The sequence below is a fragment of the Ambystoma mexicanum genome, chromosome 12 (genome assembly GCF_040938575.1).
Source record: "Ambystoma mexicanum isolate Mex_15411 chromosome 12, UKY_AmexF1_1, whole genome shotgun sequence".
NCBI lineage: Eukaryota > Metazoa > Chordata > Amphibia > Caudata > Ambystomatidae > Ambystoma > Ambystoma mexicanum.
Window position 1 is genome coordinate 365,787,909 of NC_090936.1, and position 22,232 is coordinate 365,810,140.

Sequence of the window (22,232 nt, forward strand, 5' to 3'; positions counted from 1 at the left end):
TAAATACATCTTTTTGTAGAAAATATATCTTATCCATGTGGTAAGAAGTGTATGATCCCCTCAGCATGGTACATGTCGTTTGAGAATAGCGTGAATCGTTTACAAGCCATCTTTTGAGGTACCGGTAGACTAGATTAGGCCAATGATCTGTTATCACCAGTCTTCTGCTATTGGAAGATATGGCATTTTGAGGGTTTCGAGCAAGGGTGGTGCTCTCATCTTCAGTAGTAAACCACAAATCTTTTGAAGGAGTGCGGCTAATACTCTGGGAAGGGATCTTCCTCCTCGTCTAACCTCGATGTTGCACTTGAAGGGTTTTAGGTGAAACTGGTCAAATGCGTTATTTCCTGAACGTTTCTCTATGAGATAAAGTCATGAGACAAGGACTGCCTTTGAAACTGGCTTTTATAAATCTTTTGAGCTGAAGTTCTCCAACAGGGGACAAAAATGTTACTTGGTCAAGATGAATGCCATTGACAAGTGTCCTGTTGGTGCACTACTGGACAGGGCCTTGGGTGAGAACAGTTAGCAGTGAATGATTTAAGGAAGCTCAACAGGGGTATCTCTCGACAATGAGGCTCATGTTATTGATGTAAATGATTTAGTAGCGTATGATAATTTTCTGGCATTGACAGCGGTTTTCCTTTTCTTGTGAAGGCTTCTCTTGGCGAAGGAGGAGGAATGGGGTACCAATGCCATTTTAGCTCCTTTTCCATTGGTTGCAATTCTGCCTTTAATGTTGATACTAGAGGCTGCAGTGAAAGCACGAAGAACAATCAATGGAGTTTTTACAGGGATTAACCGGGATCAGGTCAGAATACCTGTTCAGCTTGTGTAGGGCCTTACATCAGAGTGAGGTTTTTTCAAAGGAGGAGTTTCTCTCCCTGATCCGCCCCTCTATCAAAGGCACCATGCACAAACTAGAGTTTCTCCACAAGGATAAGAGCAGCCCCTTCACTGGGACTAGTAGTAGACCCTTGAATTTATCAAAATCTTATTTTAAAAGTCCTGGCAGATACACGTTCAATTTAAAGATAAAAGATGGAATCTTCATAGGGCTACTCAAGAAGACTTTCTTCCGACCACATTTTAGATAGCTCTTTTTTAAAAGTGGTGTCTTAACTTTGCAGAAGAACACACCCAGTGAAGGTAAGAAGGAAAGACCAACCCTTGAGTTAGAAGTAGTTCATAAACTAGGATAACTGAAGTATATTGGAGACAGAATTAACATTTAAATATCTCGCCATAATAGGGAGTGAAATATTAACCCGCAGAAAAACCGAAAAGCTGCCACAGAATCCAGGCTATAAAAAGAATACCACTCGGATGTGAAATTTAAGAGCTACCACACAACAAGCGGATTAAACGCCGAACCTAAGGACACAACCAAATAAGGTAAATGAAAATAATGAAACAGGAGGAGAATGTGATAAACTATGTGAATATCTGACTATAATGGCATATGATATCTATAATTTCTTACAATTGGATAGGTCAATAGAAAGGTGACACAGGAACAAAGACCTGGATACACAAGAAGCTAAGGCGAAAAACTGACAGCAAAAACTGTTGGAAACTAAATTTACACTAAAGACACCACACAGGAAATTAAAGCAAAAGAAAAAATGTGTGGAGCTAAAAGATAACGAGAGTTAAGAGGTGACAAAAAAGAAAGTCACGGTAATATTATGATGCGACAAGTTGCGAAACAAGGATGACAAGGATGCAATAGAGGAAATACAAATGTGACAGGGATTTTTTGACCTATCATAAATATAATTAAAATATATACAGTATGTAGAAATTGAACTACACTGAAAGAATGGTTACTAAATGAAACGTCTTTTCACCCTGTTTTCACAGACCAGCATCCGGAGATTGACCCAGAAACCAAAATAGAAGGGACAGAAAAAGAAATCTAGACCCCAGGCGAATATTAAGGACAAGCAGCAATTGGAAACCAAAAATTGTTGGTGTATTGTGTTTTCTTCCCCTGAAGAATTTCCTGGCCAAAAGTATGAAAGGAGAGTTGAGGAATGAAACATGTTGGGTATGTTTGTGAATGGGGAAAGAATGGATGGCTAAGTGAAAGATCACCAATGTTTAAGTCATCAGAAGAATATCAGTTGGTACCACATGCTACAAAAGACTGACCGAAAAGATCTTGTTAGGATTAACATTTCTAACACAATAGATTTAAAAAGAATTGCTGCATGACAATTTGCCTAAGAGATAGTTTGCTAGACTAAGAAACTGTGTATTGAAAGTAATAATGCTAAGAGAGTCTGAGAAAATCAAACTTGAAAATACTGATTGTTAATGAAATATTTATTTTCTTTTTAAAGAATTAGATGTTATTTTTTTTACTATATGAAAATAAGTGATTTTTTTATACAAAAAACAAATTTGGTATGTCTGAATTTAATAAGTAGGGACATATGTTCAGGGTCAAAACCGGATGTAGATGAGAAAATAGGGGACCCTATGCACATAGGATACAAAGTTGTTGGCTGTGTAATAAAGAGGGCTGGAGCAAGGCGGTCCAAGACAAAAATATTGATCACTATCCTCTAGTCTCTAAGTTGAGTGTTAACTGTGCTGGGCACCTCCAGTTCATGCTTGATCATTGGCATGAGGCAGAGTATTACAGTGGACAATATATCCAGAAATAAACTAGAGCTGCAGTATCCCAATTCTGAGGATGAGTTGTACCTTTTACAGAAAGTTAAAGGTTTTTCTTAAATACAAACAATATTTGTCAGAGCAGTACAAGGACGTCCAATCACAATGTGCAAATACGAATCTGAAGATGGCTTCTGAAAGGGGAGTTTAGAGCACCACTTCACAATCTCCTCATTGTTCACTCCAGTAAATACCAAACCGAGGTATCAGCTCCATGTGAAAGCATTGTCAACAGTGCTGAAGTATTTACTGATAGAGGATACAGCCTGCCAACAGGGAGAAGTAATAAAGATTAAGAATGATTACGCTATTAGCATAGTATTGTTGAATCTATGAAAAATCCAGTGCTGGAGAATCTGCCCAAAGCATCCCCTTTCCTTTACAGTCCATAAATCTGTTAGTCCATGAAAGGCCACCATGATGCATGTGATAGGAAAGATTATCTTCCGTCGTCTTGTACTTATTTGACAACTTGACAACATTCTTAGTTAAACTAGGCTGATGTCAAACACTAGGCAGATAATCACTAGAGTGTTCCTACCTACACCAATGTATCCGCTTATAAATCCTAAAGGGTCATTTAATCTATGTACAGGTGTATTAAAGTCCATCAAGATTTTGAATTTAAATAGGATGCATTCACTTTTAATGGATTTTATAAATACAGCATGCAACTAGAAAAAACAATGGCACAAATCAGGATTGAATAGGGCTGCAAGTTGTGTGTTGCCAAGGTTTGATATAATGTTCTGTTTTATTTGGAGATGATCATACTGGCTTTCAGGAACACCATAGTAAAGAGCAGGTGTGTGCCCTGTTTATTCACCAAACATGAGGTGTACCCAGTGGAATGCCACACCTAAAGATGGAGATCACAGAGTAACAAATATCTCTGATGGGTGACCGTGAGTTGCATCACTGCTGAGCATTGCTTTTTAAGAACATAATCTGACAGTATTTTTTGTATTAAGTGGCTTACGGTTCATAAAAAAACTGCTGCACAAAGAAGTACATAATTTATTAAAGATATAAATGCTCAAATAAATGGCAATTAAATAATTACAGTTAATTAAAAAATCCAAGAGACACATGAATGGGTTAATGACAGCAAACGGTGCCAACTATCCCATCTATCCGACTGATCCTCCAAAGATACTACAGATCCCTTAGAACTCCCATTATCCTTTCCAAAAACAATATGGCAGCTGCCACCAAAAACAAAGCACTGCAAAGACAAAGCAGTTCCCCTTAGTTGTTAATAACTTGAGACAGAAGGATTCAGTTGAACAGTTTGCTTTCTCTCTCAATACATGGTCGAAATAGGACTTGGCGCTCATTATTAAGACATCTTATAGAGGCACTCACTCATACCAGTCACTTGCAAATCGACATGTTCCTCCCCCACAGGGATAACTATAAATATGTTCCAACAGTCGCCATCACTCTACTGGTGAACTGTGAACACCAGTATTTACAATCCAATCAAACCGGTAGCATGAGCATACTGTGATATCAAATCGCAAGGCTCACCGTGCTGTTCTTTCATATTTTTCTCCAGTGTTAGGCAAGTGTGCGATAATGTACTATTCTGTGCCTGCAGGTCTTTCTGCAAAGCAGCAGCTTCCCCCGCCTTCCTTAGCGCAGATTCTGCCTCTTTCTGGGCAGAGCGAAGGGCAGCATCTCGATCGATGGCCTAAACATGGAATACATTGAAATGTCTTTAGTTTAATGCTCATTAAGTCCATTCTCGCCCCACCCGTAATTACAACTGTGCCCTCGGTTGCAAAGGATAATAGAACATACCATTCACGTATGCCCTTTTTTTAAATGAGGAAAACCGCAGGCTTACTTCTGCTTTTTCGTGCTTTCAGTTTGCATTTTAGTACTTTAACAAATGAACCAAAACATGTATGTGGTTTGCCACAAAAGCTGTAGCAACAGCACATCGTTCATAAACCCCCATGTTTAACATCCTGAGTTGTTCACAACACGGAAAAAAGCATCTCGCCAGCAATTCGCTCCTACGACCAGCGGCAGTGCGAATCGTCAAGTGAAGGCTCACGCATAAAAAACAATCACCTACCAGCTGCCTGGAGGCCTCCAACTTGTCTGTAGCTTCTTGGAGTTGCTGCCCAAGCGCGAATGTCCTCGCCAAGTCTTCTTCGTGCAGCTGTTTCAAGGACTCTAGATCGTGCACCCTATCAAAAGCGCGTGAAACACATTTAAGAGCAATTAGAAAGTGGACATGTTTGGATGGTTCACGGAGATGCGCAACCAGGAGAGTTCCTAAAACACAGACACTGACCGTCATACTGAAAAAACACTGGCGGAAGTAAGTTACACGTGACTGATACCAAAACACGAAGGAGTTATCACCGGAGAGACTGCATGCCACGTTTATGATTAGCATCTGTAAAACTCTGATACGGTGGCCCCATGGCAAGAAAGGATGTTACACACAGAACCAACAAAGTGTTGAATTTTTAAATTGAACGAAACCGATGCATAGCATCATTTGGTACAGTTGCAGTTTTTTTATATTTATTTTATTTGCAATCAATTGAAAAGACAATTTTTTAGCAAAAAAATAAATACTGGTTGCAATTTGTACTCCATTTAAAAAAAAATTCGGTTGTAAAAAGATTTTTTGTCTCCAAATTTACCTTTAAAACAAATACGCGCAGAATTTTACAACCGCAATGACATAGCCAGTCCTGTTACCCTCGATCAGTCTTTTACAGCACAAATCTGCATCCGATATTCGATGTTCAACTAGCAAAGGGCCAAAGTGAGCTATGCGTTTGTCCTCTGAAGCTGGACAACACAAATTTAGAGTTTCTGTTGCTGTGGTATCGTTACAATAACAAAATGTGTTCACCTCCACTATACCACGGATTGTTCTCATTTCGTTCATGGGTAGCATATTTAAACTAATTCTCAAGAATTGATCCCTGTAGGTTTTATTGGGAAACTGTTTTATATAGTTAGAGTCCAGTTTGCGCAGTACTTCTGGGAGGTGGGAAGTTAGTTGATAGTTCGCTGCCGCCTCCATTGTAGAGATCTAATCCTGCTCTTAATTTTTTCTTCACCCTAGTGGGATTCTTTAGCAACAGATCAAGTGATCCTCCAACCTCTTCAAGTCGTGCAGTCATCTTCAAACACCAGTTGATCTGTGTCGGGTTCTTAGCTATAGTGATTTCCTTTTTGAGCACTTCCAGAGTTTTTGGACAAGGCGACAAAGATTTTTCTGTACGGGGCCATGGTGTAAGAACAAGAGAAATAGACACCAGACTACCCCTCCCTTCTGAAAGCGCAAGGGGGAAACCTTACTAAAAGCTATTAATTATTAAAGCTAGCTATTGAGAATCATACGCATAATCAGAGTTAAATGAAACTTTAACATGCATTTTTTTTAAAATTAAACGGGCAACAGATCACGGTTGTCAACCAAAAAGGACTAATACTTTGGTCATGTCACAAATACTGGATACAAAATAGATGAACGTGTGGTAACAAATTGTAAACATTTCTACTGTCGACACAATAATGTTTCTGGCTCGGATTAGAATAGTACAACCAGTAAAGTCTTTTTTTGGTGGGGAAATGGTTTTCGGAACGCCAAGCTTTCTTCAGGGCAACGTGAAGGTTGTTAAATGTGACAGAATAGATCTAAAAATTACAAAAAAGTATGAATTAAAAAGTGTGATCGTTCCTTTACTGTTTAAGGAAAAGAGTGGAAAAAAGGTTAAACCTCACCTTTCAAAAGTGATGGCCGTCTTGGGATTAAGAGTTACATTCCGACTGTCTGACGAACAGTGTAGGCAGTCTCTAGTGCCCAGCGCTACATAGAATCATAGAGACGTAAAAACTAATTAGAACTACATGCTATAGTTGTAAATACTAAATGTATAATAGCATAATTGGAGGTTAATTAACTGAAGAGGATATAGAGGTCACGTAACAAAACGTGTTCTTCGTGTCCCGTGACTGGAACCATCAGCAAAATGTAACTGAGGATGAGGTGTTGTAGAAGCCAAAGGTGGAAACAGGCTCAGTCATCAAGGGACGCTTCTAAATCGTCCTGGAAAAAGCACAGGTGTGCAATAAATCAGCATGTTGTACTTCTAAGAGTTTATAAATGCAAATACAAAAACACCCTGTGGAAAAGTCTAGGTAGGACCTGCCGTAATTGGGATATATGTTGAATTGTAGCTGGTTGTAAAGGCAATGCTTGTTACGTTACCCAGTCACGATGAACGCTAGAACGCGTGTGATACTAATGGGAGTTTGCAAATCTATTTGTAAGTCAGCATGTACAAAAATCAGTGTGTAATATTCTTGAGAGATTACAAATACATAGGTAAAAAACAAAATGTAGATTCGACCTAGCGGACAATAGTGCAATTATATGTGTCTCAAGCTGGTAGAGAAGGCAATGCTAAATTAGTTGCCCGGTAGTTAAGGATGCTAGAGCCACAGCTGAAATGGCGCTCAGCCACTTGATAGTTAAAAGCATGCTGTATTTTATAACAAAAAATCGCCAGCGTCGCAGAAATCACATGGGTAGGTATTGGAACACACAATCAGGGCTGGGTAATGCTTAATAGATCAAAAAAGACCGAAACTCACTCTCGCCGACTTCCCAAACGGTGCAATCAATGTAAACGCAGTGTCTCAGCTCTCGCGCATGTGCAGACGCGTTGAGAGCCGCGGCATTGAATTCTGAATAGCTTTTATTGGCATCTGTCGTGAAAAGAGCTATATCGAGCACAGTCTTAGTTGATGTGCGAGATAGGCTCATAATTCTGGAAAATGGACATGTCATTAACGCGGAGTCCTAAAAACCATTTCTATCATTGTTACAAGATAACATACGAGCAAGCTGTCAAGTGATAGATAAATGCAAAGTGCTTCCATTTCTCCAGTTGCTTTTTGCAATAGACCGTTTTTTAACACAAAAGGGTAATTGTAGTTATGTTTACATCAATAAAATGGGAGGGAAAAACATGGTCATGTTGTTGACAACTAAACAAGGAGTACATATATATATATTTTATGTCATAATTGGTGACAAGATGATAAATCAGATGTTTGGTAGGAACTATTTTGTATATAGTGTGCTTGAAAAATGGTTCACTATTTGACAAATACAAATAAGGATGATATGCATCAAAGTTATTGAAAAGTTGCCAAGGGTCATTTTAGTTGCATTTCCATAAATTAATGAGATCTTGATGACAGAATAGATTAGTGTATAGTAACTAAGTCACACAGATGTATAAATGACCAGGCCGATAGTATATTTAAAGATCCAGCTAAATACGATTTGGGACAGTTGGCCATTGTCTCTCACAGTCTGTCTAGAAAATGTGGAAAATAAAGTTGGCTTTAACTGAAGAACAAATTCTACTCTATAGAAACATTAAGGCTCTTCTTAACGATATCTAGGCGATAGATCCACTTTTGTTCTAGACGACGTAGCATCATGTCACGGTCGCCCCGTATATAGGGATTTTTTACCGTTTTAACGATGAACCAAAATAGGTCTGTGTGAAGAGGTTTCCTTATTTTTAAGTGTGCAACCCCTCTACTTCGTTTTTTATGCAGGATCTGTTTTCATAAATCCGCTGTCAGATTTCTCGTTTGCATTTGCCAATATATATTAAACCACAGGGACGTTTTATGTCATAAACCGACCATTTGGTTTTGCAGTTTGTGAAAGAGTTGAATTTCCAGGTTATGTCATTTAGATCAATTTCTTTTAGATATTTTGTAAAGGCACAGGCAGTGCATGTTCCGCATATGTGGTGACCAATGACTGGTGGTAGATTCCACAGTGTTCTTTGACCAGAGGTTTCAGGTTTGTGTTCTTCATAAGTATGAACAAGGCGGTCTTTAAGATTCTTACTGCGTTTAAAGGCAAACCTGGGTTTATTCAGCTTGAAGGTGTCGGTATCCCAATGGCACACTACTGCCTTTCTTAAGTTATTACTAATAGGTGTGAAAGTGGTTACACACATTATTTTGTCTTGTTGTTCTCTTAATGTTGGAGTGAGACAATTGTCGGTTGGCGTTTCTTGCTCTCTTGCATGCTCTTCTGATGATGCAAGCAGGATAGCCTCGTTCTTTAAGGCGAGATGTCAGATTTGCTGTTGCGGTTGAAATCAGCTAATCTTGTATGCGAAGAAGGCGTAGGAATTGGCATAGAGTAGGTTTTCCTTTAAACCGGACGGATGGCAACTTGAGTAACTGAGCAAAGTGTTTCTTGAGGTGGGTTTTCTATATGATGTAGTTCCAATTTTTTCGCATCAAGTTTATATATTTGTAGGTCCAGGAAAGGAATGCTCGATATGTCTTGATGTTTTGTGAACTTGATCCAGGGATTTTGTGTATTGAGCCAAGAGAAAAATTCCTCCAGTAAATAGTTTGTGCCATGCCAGACCAAAAAAAAGAAAGCTCGGAGCTTCTGAAAGCCATTTCTCCACTAAAAAAGACTTAACTGGTTGTACTATTCAAATCTATTGTGTCGACAGCAGAAATGTGTTCGCAATTTGTTACCACACATTAATCTATCTTGTATCCAGTATTTGTGACATGACCCAAGTATTTGTCCTTTTTGGCTGACAACAGTGATATGTTGCCCATTTGTTTTTTAACATGCTATATTTCTTTAATTAAAGTTGGTTTTAACTGTTTGATTAGGAGTGTGATTCTCAATAGCTAGCTTTAATAATTACTAGCTTTTAGTAAGGTTTCCCCCTTGCGCGTTCAGAAGGGAGGGGTAGCCTGGTTTCTTTTTCTCTTGTTCTCTCATTGACTTTGCTTTCCAGAAACAGGCCTCCCGTCAACAAAAAAGAAAGCTATCGCCCATATATTTTTCCAGGGCCATGGTGTTCTATTCCACAGTTAGTTTCAGGGATGTTAGGCCCAACTCTCGTCGCACAACTGGAATTGGTGTGGATGAAGGAATACCCAGCACTTTCCTCTAAAGGAGGCCCTCCAGCTGCGGCCAAACATCCATTGCGATGTTGGGCAATCCCTCTGCACCATATGTTAAAGTAGGAACCACCTTTGATGTATAGAACCGAATTACCGGTATTACAGAAAAACTTCCACGTTTTCGATTGACTGCACAAGCCTGGCTGGCCAGGTTTTTGCTCGCAGGTGTGTCACCATAGACGCCTCTGTTTTAGTGTCACTGAGCCACACGCCCAGATACTTAAATGGAGAAACTTGGTCAATATGCTTGCCTTCTAGGAACCACGAATTGCTGTTTCTTCCCTTATTAGAATTTCCAAAACTTAAGATTTTAGTTTAGTTTTTTTCTTCATTCATCTCTAGGCCGTTAGTTTCAATGTAACAACTCAATGAATCCAATTTACATTGCAGTCCAAACGGTGTCTGGTCAATTAAGACCACATCATCTGCATACAATAAGCGCAGAATTTTGTCACCACCGAGTGTTGGTGGAAAAATTCTGGTTGTTACTTCCATTGAGGCCATATCTGCCAAAAAGAAGCAAATTAAGGTGGGGCCATCGGGCATCCCTGCTTGACTCCTTCTGTTGTGATTTCTTTAGACAACATTTCTGTTTTTCTCTGAGGAAGGGTTCTGTCTTTTTGTGACCTAGATTTATTTGCCACTCTTTGTGATCTCATAACCACCCTTCTTTTCAGCACAAGTTCCTTGTTGAATGTATGCCAATGGATTGAGGAACAGTTGCAGTTTTGCAGTTTCTTACTTGCTAAAAAAAAAGTAAAAAAATAAAGAAAGCTAGGGCAGGCATCTCAAATGCCTTCCAAAAATGTCCATATCCCTTCAGATTAGGTTCTTTCAATGTCTTTAAAAAATAAACACAATTAGTTTAAGTCCGAAGCACATTTTTTCAAAATTCAATGCCACGTTTTATAGTCTCGGTTTCAAAATTAGGGACAGAAATCTTCTTAAATATGCACAGAATCATTTATTGAAACAAGCATTGTAAAATAACCATATGGGGAATGGTTTAAGGTATATAATAAAAAAACAAATGGCCAAGACCAATAAACCATACTTAAAGTGAGTCACATGCGATTTTGAAAGTAAACAACTGAGCAATAATGTAAATGACCTTATACCATACATGAAATGGGTACAAACTAGAAATCACAAGCAGTGCCAGTGCAATCATTTACACGGCTCCGTGTGAAGTGCCATTTTGCTGGTGCCATTCATTACAGACAGAGGGACCAGAATGTATTATTTAAGGCAAGAAATTGTCTCCCTTCTGCCGAGCTTTTGGTAGCACCTCAGGGAGCTGCCTCCAATTTCCTTATTGTAGTTCTGTGATGATCACTCAGCATGTTGCCATCGAGAGACCAACTTAAGCATTCCTCACCAATCGAATTGCATGCATTCAAGGATGGAGCCCATAGAAGCACTACCTAATTTGGTGCATTTTCTCTGAGGTACATTGTGAAGGCCTGTAGAATTGATGTGGTGGTGGTGATAGCAATTACTATATCAAGCGGTTGACCAGGTCATGTTTTGGTAAATATGTTTGTCCTAGCTCGGAAGCAATGGCACACTGTACTTCGAGGATTCACCAATGGGGTTACAAGTCAGTGTGTTGGGGTAGCAGAGAAGCTGGGATGTATACAGGGAGCAAAGTAAGTGAGGCAAATTAGGGTTGAGCTGCATGTTTGATTGACTAGATGGTTTCTTGAAGAGTTGTCTTTTCAGGTCCTTCCCGCACAGTATAGGTTGGTTGGGGACAGTTTGATCTGCACTTTAACTAGTTCCAGAGACCGCCTTCCTAGCAAGAGAGGGCTAGTTTGCTGGTTGTTCCCTTATGCAGTTCTTTGGTTCAGGCCTGGCAACATTTCAGCTTCTGGTGGTGCACTGGCAGCCGGCGATGGGGAGTTGTTCGGGCAGGTAGAATAGCATTTTGGTTGTGAAAGTGTGGATATTCCTTCAATCTTTCTTGACAAGATTGAACTAGCAAACATCTTGCGGAAGAACTTCCTTTGAAGGTACCATACAATCTTAATAAATCATCCAGTCGTTTCATCATCTACATGAAAGTGCCAATTTCCAGAGCATTGCTTATAATACATGTGAAATACTGTCTAACAAGCACATACCTATATCTTACGTTCGAAAAGGAACGTGACAAGGCTTAGGTGACTTCAACGACCAGCACCACAGAACATAGTAATGAATTTCCACCACAGCTCTACCAATGTGACCCCTAACCAATCAAGAATGTAGACTACCAGTTATGCTAACTTTGACACTAATGCTGAAATAAATCTAAAAAGTGATAACGCATCTTGGGGACCAATTCCGTTGTTGACAGTGCGCTATATAAATACCATTAACATAACATCTTTTTAAACCTTAACATTATCATTCAACACAACGTTGTGCATTCATGAACAAAGTACCTGGAGGAAAGTGTTTTCTTCAAGTGTAGATGTTCCGTCCTAAGTCTCCTCAGATTTCCCGCCATTTTAGCAAACTCCTGGTCCAGCGATCCTTTATGCTTTTCTAAAATCTTCAGCCTTTGAATCCAAAGAATTCTCTTCACTTTAAGTTCTTGCTTGATGATCTGAAATGATTGAAAGTTAAACCAGTAGTTCGCGTAGAAACTGGTTGCATAAGTCGTTGTAGACTCAATGTAAATCAATATTTTCATTCAATATTTTATGAGTGATTTTCATTCAATATTTTATGAGTGAACATCAATTTACAAATTTAGACATTGAAAAAATCATACTAATGTTTTATTTGCAAAGCAACGTGCAAGATATTCTGTATAATTCTGTTAGCGGTAGGCTATAAAATGTTTTGCTTTCATTGTTTTTGCTTTAAATAGAATTAAACAGCCATTTTGAGGAGACCACTAATGTTCATGACTGTCAAATTGGGATGCTAACAATTTATTTGGCACTTCATGTTGGAATCCTTCTGCTTCTAATATTTTAACATTACAGGCCGATATTACAGAATTTATGGGAACTCAATGTATCGACTTCAGAAGGATTAAGAGTACAGTTAACCCTTCTGGGAGTCCAAAGTGCTGGACTGCCCCATTTTAAATACGAGTGATCAAACCGTAAGCCATCCACCTGGAGTACTTACAGTACCTTAATTCTGTGGTCATCTCGATCTACCTCACTATTTTTTAAAATTTGTATTTTATTGAGTTTTTCAGAGAAAGAGAAAACAGACAAAAACATCAGTAGTACATGTTCAATTCACAGTACTTTTTCATGGCATCACAGTGAAAAAAAAAAGAACTCAGCACATGCATAATAAGTGCCAAATTTCTGTTCTCTATTTTAAAACCTTTCCCCGCCCTTCCCTCCGTCCCACTTACATTACAAAACTGTTGAAGGACTATGAAAAAACTGTTGACTCTGCGCATATTGCTAATATGTTTACAGTGGCATTGCGTTAAAGCATGTTCATTGTTAACGTTGCTTAGTTCCAGGCTACTTGGGGGCGTGCTTATGACCCAACACGTCAACTACTGTAAAGGGCGTCTTTGGTTAATCCCCTGGTTCCCAGAAAGTTGTATAGTACTCTAGGAAAGGCAACCATATCATCCCAATGTTTGTGCGGGATTTGTCTAACACAGCCGTGAGGTTTTCCATCTCAATTATGGAATGTGCTTTGATCAACCACTCTTTTTTGAGGGGAGAGCGGACAATTTCCATTTTATAGTGAGACACACGCTTGCTGCCAGTAACAGATTTCGCGGCATGTGCGTTAGCGATTCATGTACATCCTCCCCATCTGACTCGACCCCAAACAAAACCAGAGCAGGTGTTCGTTCCCTGGCGACCCCGTCAATGGCCTAGATCCATCCTAAAACTTCCTTCCAATATATTTGTACCTTGTTACATTTCCACCATTGGTGCCAATAGTCACAATATTCTCCACAGCCTCTCCAGCAATAAGGGGATGTGTCTGAAACATTTTGGATAGGCGCAGGGACGTGTAGTGTCATCTCATCAACAACCTGGCATTGTGCATTTTATATTGCGTGGAGATCGAGGAGCCCCATACCGCTTTGTGTATTGCCCCCCATATCTCTGGTTGGGACGTTGTTAACATCTCAGTCTCCCACTTAACCTCTGATGGCGGGCGTTGGAGATGACCCCTATTAATTAAAGTTTTGTACATTCGTGCAATGAGACCTTTTGTTGTTTGAGGAGAGATTAGTATTTGTTCAAATGATGTTAGGGGACGTTTTAGGGGGTCTCCCCATCGGGCGTCGGAAAGGACACCTCTACCCCCTGTAGGTCGCGTCTGAATTCCTCTAAGGTTACAAACGAGCCTTTCTTCCAAAGTTGACCCGCCCGGGATAACCCAGCCTCATACCAATGCTGAAATCGCTGCACTCCCTGTATTAGATCACGGATTGGAGGGGACCAGATACAGCTTAGGGGGGATGGCCAGGGGGTTATGCCGCGCATGGCCTGAATTGGGCGCCAGAGGGACCACAAGACTTCGAGGATAGGATGTTCCTTTATGCGTCGCGTCATTGCAGGTTGCGGGACTCAAAGCCATTCTCCCAAAGTAACTGGGGCAAATATATTGTTTTCTATTGCTACCCACTGTTTTTTGGGATTTTCCTACAAATGATCCGGGAGTATACAGAGTTCAGATGCCTTATAATACTCTCCTAGGTCTGGATAACCCACTCCTCCCTCTTCTTTGGGTAGTATTAGTGTGGAATACTGTATCCTCAGTCTTTTGTCGGCCCACAGGAATCTGAGCAGGGTGCGTTTTACTCCGGGATGATGATTGGGAGAGATTGAAACAAGAATAGGAATCTTGGTAATATATTCATTTTTATAGTAGTGAAACACGCTGCCCATGACATGGGGAATGTAAGCCATCTCTTGATGTCTTGTCTAATCGTTTTCCACAATGGCATATAGTTGGCTTCAAAGAGGTCAGAGAGAGACTGTAATGTTTACCCCCCCCCCCCCCCCCCAAGTATCCCACCATGGCCGTTTGTACCTTGAAGTTCCAGTTCGTGTGTAAGAGTGTAAGTAAGGGAGTAGTTTCTTACCTGTAACTCCATTTCTCCAGCATTGGTATCTTTCATGGATTCACATGCTTAGAATATTCCCCGTCGTCAGACTGGGAACCCTCGGTACACATATATATAGTCATTTCCAATAGGAAAAAACTTCTGCCCTATCCCAGTCTGCGTCCTCTACGGGGCCGCCCACGTACGCCCCGTTGGACGTGATGGTATATAAGCCCCGCCCCCGCGGGTCCCTTCAGATTTCGACCCCTTCAAGATAACGGGGGAAAACTTGCTTACATACCAATCTTCCACATTGCAGTCCGGGGAGGCCGGAGGGCGCATGTGAATCCATGAAAGATATCAATGCTGGAGAAATGGAGTTACAGGTAAGAAACTACTCCCTTCTCCAGCATTGGATCTTTCATGGATTCACATGCTTAGAATAGATTGTAAAGCAGTAACATCAAGAAGGAGGTGAGAGTGCAATGTAACTTACATTCGTAGAGACACCCCCAAACACTACCGTTTACACCATGTATGTAAGCAACAACTTATTATACTGATACGAAACGGATTTCCGCCATACAATGCTATGTCATATGACTCAGTATGCACCCCTTGCGCATATATCTACCCGACCACTTATGTTTAGGTCAATAAACTATGTACATTCATGTATACACTCTGAAAAAAAAAAAACAGCTGAGGCCAAATAATAGGCAGCATTATTCTTGAAACTTTGGCTTACCTCATTGAAAAAGGTGGCGAAGCACTGCCCTTCCCATTTGTACCTCATCCGCGTGCTGCTTTTCCAGGCAGTAGTGGCGCGTAAACGTGTGCGGAACAGACCATGCCGCCGCCTGGCAGATGTCCGTCAGCGGAATTCCTGCCCATAGAGCCACGGAGGAAGATGTCGATCTCGTGGAATGGGCTCTGGGACGATGTAGTAGAGGTCTCCCGGCCTTGGAATGACACAGGGTAATCGCCGAGGAGACCCAGCGAGCCAGACCTTGTTTGGAGATAGCCTTACCCCTAGCCGAGGGGCCGTAGGCGACGAATAGCTGTCTGGTGGCTCTGATATCTTGCGTTTTTTGCAGGTAAAATTTTAGCGCCCTTTTGACGTCCAGAGTGTGAAGAGCCTTCTCCGCCGTCGACGAAGGAGATGCAAAGAAAGTAGGGAGTACCAGGGTCGAGTGCTTATGATAGACCGACGGTACTTTTGGGATGAATGAAGGGTTAGTTGATAAAATAACTTTGTCCTTAAAGAACCTCAGATATGGAGGGTCTATGACCAGTGCCTGTAGTTCCGACATTCTTCTAGCCGAAGTGATGGCAACTAGGAACGCGAGTTTCCAAGATAGAAATTGTAGAGATGAAGAGGACATTGGCTCAAAGGGAGGCTTCATTAAGGCAGCTAGAACCGTGTTCAGACTCCACGACGGTGGGAACCGTTTTTCCGGAGGGAAGGTTCTAAACAGACCCTTCATGAAATGCTTCACTAGCCTGTCACTGAATAGTGGAGGGGACTGTCTTCTTCTTGTAAATCTCGAAACAGCCGCCAGGTGTACTTTGATTGACGATGATGACAGTCCGCTCTCCGCAAGATGAAGAAGATACGGGAGGATTTGCTCCGGAGTTACTTCCAACGGTTGTATATTTTGTTGTGTTTGACACCATATACAGAACCTTTTCCATTTGCTTACATATGATTTGTTAGTGGACGGGGCCCTGGCCGCCTGCAGAATCCTTCGGCAATCAGTCGAGACTTTTAGGTTCCCGAACTCCGAGAAGTCAGGAGCCATGCAGTTAAGTTCAGGCTGTCCGGATTGTGGTGCCACACGGTCCCCTCGTCCCTGGACAGGAGGTTCGGCACTTTCCTGAATGGTATCGGCTGATCCAGCGACAGATGAAGGAGGTCTGAGAACCATGGTTGCCTCGGCCAGCGCGGGGCCACTAGGATGACCCGGCAATTGTACCTGTGGATCCCCTGGATCGTCCTCCGTATGAGGGGAAATGGAGGGAAGGCGTAGAGGAACTTGCCTGTCCACGGAAACGAGAACGCTTCCCCCAGGGAGCCTGTTTGGGGCCATCTGCTCGCGAACTGAACACATTTTCGGTTTCTTTCCGTGGCGAAGAGATCGATCGACGGGGTCCCCCATCTTTCGAAGATTTCCCCGAGTTGAGTGGAGTCCAGCTCCCACTCGTGTATTTGTGACATAGTCCTGCTCAGGGAATCCGCCTGTACGTTCTTCGCTCCCGGTAGGTGGTATGCCACTAGGGAGATGTGGTGTTTTAAAGCCCAATGCCAGATCTTTTGAGCTTCCTTCGAGAGGGTCCTGGATCTGGTGCCACCCTGTTTTATCAGGTAGAACATAGCTGTCGTATTGTCCGTGAGCACTCTTACTTTTGACCCCTTGATGTGTGGGAGGAAAGATTTCAGGGCCCATCTCACCGCCCTTAGCTGCAGGACGTTGATATGTAGGCGAGATTCGGTCGACGACCACCTGCCTTGGGTTTGGTGACGTGACATGTGTGCTCCCCAGCCCGACAGAGAGGCGTCTGTAATGATGGTGTTCTGAAATTCCGGCTCCTGCAGGGGGACCCCTCTGTCCAGGTTGCGCGCCACTTTCCACCATCGGAGGGCTTTGATAACTCGTTCGTCGTCGACTATTATCTTGTCCGACCAGCGGCCTGTGGCCTGCTTCCATCTGTCTGATAGGAACTCCTGTAGAGGTCTCATGAACAACCGGCAGTTCGCGACTAGGTGGATGCACGATGCCATGGAGCCGAGGAGAGCCGCATATTTTCTTACTGACAACCTGCTCTGTAAACGAAGTTGGCTTGTCAGGTGTTTGATCTTCAACAACCTTTCCAGGGATGGTTTCACTAGTCCCGTGTGGGTGTCGAATTGAGCACCTAGGAACTTCAAGCTCTTCGAGGGCTTTAGTGAAGACTTTTCGTAGTTCACTGCAAATCCCAGACGCTGTAGCAGTCGCAAGGTGGTCAATAGGCTGTCGTTGGTCGACGCTGGGGAGGATCCCCTCACGAGCCAGTCGTCGAGGTACGGGTAAACGTGATGCCCTTCCTTCCGCAGCCAGGCTGCTACGGGTGCTAGGCACTTTGTAAAGGTTCTTGGGGAGGACTTCAGGCCGAAAGGGAGCACAGTAAATTGGTAGTGTGTTTGGCCGACTAGGAACCTCAGGAACCTCCTGTGGTGAGTGCGCACCGGAATGTGAAAATACGCATCTTGGAGGTCCAGAGACGCCAGGAAATCGTTCTTTTGGACCGATCTGATTACTTCCTGTAGAGTAAGCATCTTGAACTTTTGACTCAGCAGGGTTTTGTTGAGGTCCCGTAGGTCGAGGATGGGGCGCCACTTCCCGTTTGGTTTCTTTACTACGAAGCAGCGTGAGTAAACCCCTAAGCCTCTCTGCGAAGCAGGGACTAACTCGATGGCGCCTTTTTTTAGCATGAGCGCAACCTCTCGACGCAAGACGCTTAGGTGTGGTTGAGACAGGCGTATCGGTGGACGTCTTGGAGGTCTGGATTTGAATCTTAGGGAATGTCCCAGTCTCACCGTGTCCAGAACCCACCGATCTGTCGTAATTGACTCCCATTCCTCGACGCAACTTGACACTCTCCCTCCTAGAACGTCATTGTTGATCTTTTTGTTTTCCCGTCGACGACGAGTAAGTGGGACGTCTCTTGGAGGCCTGGAAATTTCTGCGTCGGGTCGAGGACTGTGAGGCGCGCCTATAGCCTTGGGACGGATATGAAGACCTCCCGAATGCTCTATCCCTGGATCCCGCAAATCGTGCGTTTCCCGTAGCTCCTCTAAAGGGGCGAAAGGAACGAAAGGGCTTACCGCTTTGGAGAGAGCCCAGTGAGCGCGCCGTCTCAGAGTCCTCCTTCATTCCTTTCAAGGCCTCATCCACCTTTTCGCCAAACAGGTGGTCACCTTCGAAAGGCATGTCGACGACCTTATATTGCACCTCGGGTCTAAAGTTGGTGCACTTGAGCCAGGCCTGGCGTCGTAGAACCACTCCGTTGTTAATTTGTTTGAACCCCGAATCTGCCAGGTCCACCGCTATATTGATAGCATGGTTCGAGGCTTCTTCTCCTTCACGAACCAGGGACATAGCTGATTTTCTGTGTTCTTCTGGGAGGTGGTCCATAATGGGTGCCAGTCTGTGCCACATCTCCCTGTCATACCTGGCCATGATTGCCAGGGAGTTCGCTGCTTTCACTGTTGACGCTCCCACTGACAGGATCTTCTTACCGAAAGCGTCTTGGCGTCTAGCTTCGGAATCCGGAGGGGTAGAGCATTTATGCTGGGCCTTTGCCTTTCTCGTCGCCGCCGCCGATACCACCGAGTCAGGCGTGGGTTGCGCAGAGAGGCATTTTGGCGTCGAATCTGGAACTTTAAATTTTTTCTCTACGCGGCCCTTGACCGCAGGTTCCGAGAATGGATGCTGCATGGTTTGGACGCCCTCTTTCCATACGTGGTCCAGTATCGGTATCGAAAAAACGGAACGCCTATTCTTGCCCATGTGGTCAAAGAGGAAGCAGTCCTTCTTTTCTTCTTGTTGGGTCAAACCGAACTCCTTGCAGGCCTTTTCCATCATGGAATGGAAGGCCCCTATGTCATCCGGTGGAGACGGGTGAATGGGACTTTTCGGAGGATCCACCTCCACATCCGAAACCCATGACGGGTCTCTCGACGGCGAGAGGGAGATACCAGAAGCTGACCCCTGTTCAGAGAGGGAGTCCGAGAGCTCACCTTCTTCCTGGACTGTTGGAGCAGTTGGGCCCACGACCGATCTAGTCGGGCGGTGTGAAGGTCCGGGCTCGTCGACGAGGGGAGTCGTCGGAACAGGTGGGAGCCTTTCGTCCAGGGACTTCAAGAGCGAGTGTAAGGAGGAAAGTACCTCCATGGAGAGAGTAGCCTGGGCGTTTGGAGGCTGGGTGAAAACTTGAGAGCAGGTTGCACCAGAAGGAAATCTGGGCCGTAGCCCCAGGTCTTCCGGGCTCACTATTCTGAAGCCGTCGTCTTCTTTGGAGGCGATCGAAACTGCCTGTTCTTGCAGCAGTGTGTCGGGTAGCCCCATGTCGAACACTTCTGGCCTCCAGGCCTGGAACTCCGTCGACGAGGGAATCGTCGTCGACGATGAGCCCGTTTGAAAGGCGGGGGACTGTGACGGAGTGGGCACTTGGATCGTCGCCGTCGTCGATGGAGGGCCTGCAGGTGGCTTAGGCGGTCCCGCCTTCGCGGAGCTCTCCCTGCGTTTATCCGCCTCTCTACTCGTAGCTGATCTTTTCTGATCGCTCGAGGAGGATTTTGGCAGTAGATGCAGTCAAGATGGCCATCCCCTTCATAAACCTTCTTTAGACCGCACGTGGCACACGGGCGGAAAAGAGGCTTACCCGACATATTGCCAGCCCAACAAACAAAACTCGTAGGAGTTAGAAGTGGACCAAACAGACAAACTCGCAGGAGTTAGAAACAATTCGATAAGTATTTGAAGAAAATACACGAGGAGATCCCACTATCTTTGGAGACGGTTGAAATCTGAAGGGACCCGCGGGGGCGGGGCTTATATACCATCACGTCCAACGGGGCGTACGTGGGCGGCCCCGTAGAGGACGCAGACGGGGATAGGGCAGAAGTTTTTTCCTATTGGAAATGACTATATATATGTGTACCGAGGGTTCCCAGTCTGACGACGGGGAATATTCTAAGCATGTGAATCCATGAAAGATCCAATGCTGGAGAATTCGTCATTCTTTTTTTTAGGGGGACAGCTATTGTTTTTTGCAAGTTGGCTTTAAAACCTGATAGGGTACCGTAGTGTGCCAGTTCCCCTAAAAAGACGGACTGCTGATTCTACTGGCTGGGTGAGATACAGTAAAATGCCATCAGCGAACATGATGGCCAACATGTATTCCTTCCCCCCCCCCGGGGAATACCCTTAATCATTGGATTGGACCGAATGGCTTGGGCAAAAGGCTCTACGACTGAAGTGTAAATGAGGGCGGAGAGTGGGCACCCTTGCCTCGTGCCCCACGCAAGGTTGAAGAGATTGGAGGAAACTCCGTTTGAGACCTTGGCCTGGGCTGTCCTATATAGGGCCCTTGCTCCTTGTATCCATGTGGCTCCCAATCCCGCCCATTTCAATACTGCGTTCAAAAAGGGCCATTCTATGCCGTCAAATGCCTTTTCGGCGTCAACAGAGAGCAAAAGAGGGTCATTTCCAGCTTCTCGCAGCGTGGCCATAAGGTCGAGGGTTTTTCTTATATTATCTGCCCCTTGCCGCCCTCGGACATACCCTACTTGGTCCGTGTGGACCTGCTGGGGGAGGACAAGTGCAAGGCGTGAGGCCAGGATGCTCGAGTAGATCTTGGCGTCTACATTTGTTAGGGAAATTGGGCGGTATGAGGAACATTCCAAAGTGTCTTTTCCTTCCTTAGGGATTACTATGATATTAGATTCTGTAAAAGGTTTGGGGGCCTGACTCGATTCTAGGATCGAGTTGAATAATTTAGCAAGGAAGGGGGATAGTATGTTGGAGTTTGTCTTATTGAACGCCAGAGTGTATCCATCTTGCCTTGGCGCCGAACTTGCCTTAAGGGCAGCAATGGCTCCCTTTACTTCTGTTTTGGTTATGGGGGAGTTCAGTGTAGTTAAGTGGTCAAAAGATATAGGCGGGCGTGGGAGGGTGGCTAAATATTCTTCAATGGATGATGAGGGGCTACTACCTTCTGCAGTGTATAACTCTGCATAATATCTCGAGAAACGGTCCACGATGTCCTGTGGATTCGTGAGGGGAGGGCCTGATTCGTTGTTAATTTTAAAAACTGCTCTATCTGCTCTCTGCTTTCGAAGCCTTTTGGCCAACATCGTGTGGACTTTACCCTTTCGAAATATTTTTGTTTGAGATATCTGAGCTGCGTGAGCGCTTTGCCATTCCATATGTCCTTTAATTCCTCCCTCAGTTACTTAAACTTTCAGAACCACCTCTTCATCATTGGTGGGGTGCTCGCGTACGGAGCGCTCCAACTGGGTGATGTCTGCTCTCAGTTCTTTTTCTCTTAACATTCTGAATCTTTTCTTGGATGCACCCTCTGATATCAAAAGCCCTCTTATTGTGGCCTTTCCCGCCTTCCAGACCGTATTGAGAGGCATGCAATCTTTGTCATTCGTCTCAAAATACTCTGATGGCTTCAGCTAAGGTTTCCTTGAATACGGGGTCTCTGCATAGGAAATCGTTACAACGCCACCTACGATCGGGGGTAGGAAGAGGGCCCACGTCTAGATCTAAGGTGCATAACTCATGATCCGACCAAGCCACAACGTGGATGGTGGCTCCCAGTATGTCACTTTTACTTTTTGCTCCCAATAGGAGGTAGTCAATCCTGGAATATGTTTGGTGCAGGGGCGAAAGAAAGTGTAAGATTTACCCTCAGGGTGTGATGTACGCCAAGTTTCGATGAGATGGTGCTCCCTCAGTCGACTAAGAAATCTGTC

At 43.7% G+C, this 22,232-nt stretch overlaps 1 protein-coding gene across 3 annotated transcripts in view; it reads right to left on the reverse strand.

Moving 5' to 3' along the window:
- IRAG2 (inositol 1,4,5-triphosphate receptor associated 2) overlaps nt 1-22,232 on the reverse strand; it is a 2,448,326-nt gene that overhangs the window by 1,331,865 nt on the left and 1,094,229 nt on the right. For all 3 annotated transcript variants that reach the window (XM_069628487.1, XM_069628486.1, XM_069628485.1), the window contains exons 17-19: nt 12,108-12,271; nt 4,766-4,880; nt 4,213-4,375 (exon numbers count right to left, since the gene is read on the reverse strand). In XM_069628487.1, coding sequence (XP_069484588.1) covers nt 4,213-4,375; nt 4,766-4,880; nt 12,108-12,271 — 442 coding nt within the window. The remainder of the gene's footprint in view (nt 1-4,212; nt 4,376-4,765; nt 4,881-12,107; nt 12,272-22,232) is intronic.